A 4,470-nucleotide genomic window follows, 5' to 3' on the forward strand; every position below is an offset into this window, starting at 1 on the left:
GTGCAATGCGCGAAATCATATGAGGTCGTTCGGCCATATGACGTCGGTAGATTACATTAGATCACGCAGGAGGGAAGGCTGTCACCTTATAAAGGTTGTGACCAAAAATTATGTAAATAGAAGAACAATATATATTTTAAATTTAATTAAAAAAAATCTTTACACGCGTGGTATGCGCGACATCATATGATGTCGTTCTTAAATTTGTCCTTACTTTTAACGTCATATGACGTCCCTAGATTACATTAGATCATGCAGGAATGAAGGCTGTCTCCTTATAAAGGTGGTGACCAAAAATCATGTAAATAGAACAACAATTTATATTTTTAATATAATATTAAAAAAAAACCTTACACGCGTGGAATCCGCGACATCATATGATGACGTTCGGCCAGCTGCCCTAACTTTTAACGACATCATATGATGACGTTCGTCCGATAAAGGTTAAACACAGTTTGGATCAAGAAAAGGAAATATCTTCTCTAAATCCTTATGGCTGCTCAGTTAAATGAATGATTTAAGAAGTACAGATGCAACTTGAAACACCTGCTACTAGTTTTCGTTACATTACATACCTTAATTGGTCGGATCATATCAGGCTGCTTCCATCTTAACCACAGAATACCACTGACTGACAGCATGATGAACACTGACTCAACAATACTTGAGTATGTAATGAGCAAATAGATGTCACTGGTACTCAGCATCACCAGTGACAATATATTCTGCAAAGAGATCACCACACAACAAATACAGTCAATGACTTCTTTACATTTATTTACTCTGACAGAAACTCATATATTGTGGATATATTAATCAACAGCCAGGTGAATATCCTATTGTTCTTGCTTCTAAAACACTGGATTCAAATACTGGACCCATCATTTTTCTTAAATTTTCCCTCTGATCAGAGTTATATTCAAGAATTACATTTGGCAAAACCTCATGTCTGTGCCCGCCATCATAATTTGAGTTGTCTACCATTGTAACATATGCTGCAAACAATTTCAGAGAATAACATACTGAAAATTTTTAAATATAAACAGTTAAGAATCTTGAATACACCTATTATATGTCAAAAAGTAATTACATTATATATCACTGTTCATTGTGACTGTGTATCATTCCTGCTTCTGAAAGTCCACATCCCAGCCCAAAGGCCAGTTATCATGCATGATGATACCAGTGGTTTATCAGAGCCTAGCCAGGAAAATAACAGTGCCTCATATTAGGACACAATCACTTCCGTATCGCTCTTCTTTAAACATCCTGTCATGCAACATCACATACATAATGTGAACAGCTGAAATCATCTTTAAATAAGAAAGGAATGAGATAATAACTATTAGGTAACATAAGCCTGCTGAGATTCAATAGGGAATCTTCTTTCATAACTTAACCTTTCACCTCATTTTTTTCCCTTTTATACCTTTATATTATTCCTTCATCACTGGATCTAGCCCCCAATGACCTTTTCTGTTCCTGAAGATAGAGGAAATAATGAAATGGCATTTTGAAGACACTGATGACATCAAGAGCAATACGATGGCAGCTCTGAAGGCCATTCCACAAAGCCAGTTCCAAAATTGTTTTGAAGGGTGGACTAGGTGCTGGCATCAGTGTATAGCTTCCAAAGGGGACTACTTTTGAAGGAGACTACAGTGATATTCAGCAATGAGGTATACAGCACTTTTACTGCGATAAGTTTGCGAATTTTATTGTCAGACCACATATATGTGAAACAGAAATTAAGTGAAGGAAAATATCATGTATATTATTCACAAATAAAACCAATACTCCTGGCAGGGCTCACACTAACATAGGGCAGCTTCTGTTTTGCTCTTTTCCTTTCATAATATTTCAAGGCCACTTCTTCAGTTTGTGAAGTAAGGATGTCATGAAATACAGCATCAATATTATAGGTAATGGCATGATCACAGTAACAAATACCATGACAATAGCTGCATACAGAATATTTTTGTGTGTGATAAAAATATACATGCGAGCATACAACTGCCAATCTCAGTGGCTGTGCAGTTTAAGGAATGAACTGTCTTCGCTCACTCAAATCCCTCTCAAGGCATGGATGTCTGCGTGTGGGTTTATTCTGTGTTCATGTTGTCCTGTGTATAGGCAGTGGCCCTGTGATGGGCTGATCACTCATCCAAGGAATCCTACCGCCTGTGTAAAAAAGATTTTGAATCTGAAGAAGAGGCCAGGACCCAACAAAGGGCTGCAGAGCCATTGATGAATGAATGAATGAGTGAATGAATGAACGAATATTCACATAATTATAGAATGTAAAATATACTTCAAGGAATTAATTCACAAAAAAATTTTGTCTGTATAACACATACAGATACAACTACTTTAACCGTTCAGCGTGGTTTGACGTGTATGTTTCGTCAAGGTATTTAAATCGTCTGCGGGGGTTCGACGTCTATGTTTCGTCCAGCTGCACACCTATGTTATAACGCCCATAATAATTGTTGGTTTTGCTGTAGATTGTTAGATTTTTCGCTGGCCTGTTGTCTGAAGAACTATATATAATGATTCATGAGTTTAGCTGCGTTAAGTCGTTACATATGCCTGTCTTGCAGCAAAATCGTGTTGCTTCTGGTAGCGGTTTCCTCATTCAAACTGTTATGAATGGCGTGTTTTCTTTCCTATGAAGTTATAAACAGCAGAGACGTGATATGTGCTGTGTTTATAATATCACATTGCCCCAAGCTGGCCACACTAACACACTCAATTGGTATTCTTAGAAGAGGGATGTCCAAATTTTATTCTTGCAAGATCGATTGATTTCGCACAGTAAATAGCAGCCAGTTCTTAGAAAAACGCCACAAATTAAGGCAGAACACTGTGGTCACCCCCTGTGACGATACGGGTGTGTGTGGGGGAGGGAAAAGAACTCATTCCTTCATGTATTATCGCTCCAGTTGACTCCATTTTATCGTACTGACCTTGGTGGTCGTTTCGAGGGATGACCATAAATATTTTTTTGAGCCAGCTAAGCTCTGCTTTCGTTCACTACATACCAGCCAGTTCTTAGAATAACTTCATGAATTCTGTGGTCACCCCTACGACGTCTTATGCCGCCAAAATGGATGGAAAATGAAACGCAGAAGCACCAACACTTGTTANATATTATAAGGCAAGGTTATAAAACCATCTTTTAAGATCATTTTAGTGAAAGTTTCATGCTTCAAGGCGTACGATACACTGCTCAAATTCTAAACCAACTGCTTCCATTGCCGAGATACCGGGCGCTCATATTATAAGGTAAGGTTATAAAACCACCTTTTAAGATCATTTTAGTGAAGTTTCATGTTCCTATCTCATATAATTTAAGAACAATGATGAATAAATCATTTTCGAGCAAAATTTAAATGGTCGGCTGAATATATTACCGCCGGAGAGACACAGCAGCGGAATTTAAATGACTGCGCAAAAGGGTTAAGAAGGGTTTTCTTCCAGAAACCAGACTAAAAATGAGTAACAACGGAGACTGTGGCCAACAGAATGTGAACAACAGTACATCTGTTACTAGTGAAAAACCATAACAAATAATTTGCACTTTAAAAAACTGCATGTGTTAAATATGCCAATTAAGCAACAATAAGAAGTAATGAATGTGTTAATAAATCACCCATTAAGGTACAGAAATTCTTCTAGGAATCAAGATACTTAACAGGTTAAAATCCCTGAACTCGACTGTTAGTAAGCAACCATCCCACCCAGACAGAAACAAGATATTATGCAGAAATTTTGTGAGGAGCTTGGTATGATACACAAGGCCCTTATCAACATAGTGAAATCCCTGGCTGGAACCCAAACTAGGAATCTGAGTGCTAGTCACTGAACATCTGGGAACCAGTTGTGTGTTTCCACATGGGGTGTGGAAGAGAATGACAAAAATGTGAAAACATTCAAGAATGGGAGCAATATTTGTTGTTAATTTCAATGGAACCCCAAAAATAAATGTCTCAAAAACGAATTACAAAATCAAGCACACACCGGTAAAATTTCAGTTCCACTGATACTGTAAACTAGAACAAAGTGTTACGTATATTCTATTTTTGAAGGCAGTTCCATCTGAATCCGGGGGAGGGGGGGTATTTTCTATTATGAGGCTACATACCAGAAATACTAATGCTGGAGTTGGTGTAAATCTCTTGATGTTGATATGAGAAAGCATGGCTGGAAAGTGACCATACCTTGCTCCAACAAAGCACATTCTGCAAACAAAAATGTCAAAGGCATATAGCATACAGTCCATCATAATTACTGCCTATAATTAAGACTACATGAGTCATTTTCACATAACCTAGCATTACAATAAGAGTACCATCAAAATGCTCATAGCAAGTTTTCCAGCAGTTTTATTTTTTATTTCAATATATCCAATGCACATGAAGAGTTCTATCTTCTGAGACTTAATGCTACATAGTCTGGAAAAGTCAAGCT

The 4,470-nt window shown here is 37.4% G+C and overlaps 1 protein-coding gene across 1 annotated transcript in view; it reads right to left on the reverse strand.

Annotated features, from left to right (window-relative positions):
- LOC111871290 (cystine/glutamate transporter) overlaps nucleotides 1-4,241 on the reverse strand; it is a 16,956-nt gene extending 12,715 nt beyond the window's left edge. The window contains exons 1-2 of the mRNA XM_023864692.2: nucleotides 4,145-4,241; nucleotides 576-725 (exon numbers count right to left, since the gene is read on the reverse strand). Of these exons, the coding sequence (XP_023720460.2) occupies nucleotides 576-725; nucleotides 4,145-4,240 (246 nt within the window). The 5' untranslated portion in view covers nucleotide 4,241. The remainder of the gene's footprint in view (nucleotides 1-575; nucleotides 726-4,144) is intronic.
- Nucleotides 4,242-4,470: the final 229 nt, after the last annotated feature.

This window comes from Cryptotermes secundus, unplaced genomic scaffold, assembly GCF_002891405.2.
Source record: "Cryptotermes secundus unplaced genomic scaffold, Csec_1.0 scaffold133, whole genome shotgun sequence".
NCBI classification, from domain to species: Eukaryota; Metazoa; Arthropoda; class Insecta; order Blattodea; family Kalotermitidae; genus Cryptotermes; species Cryptotermes secundus.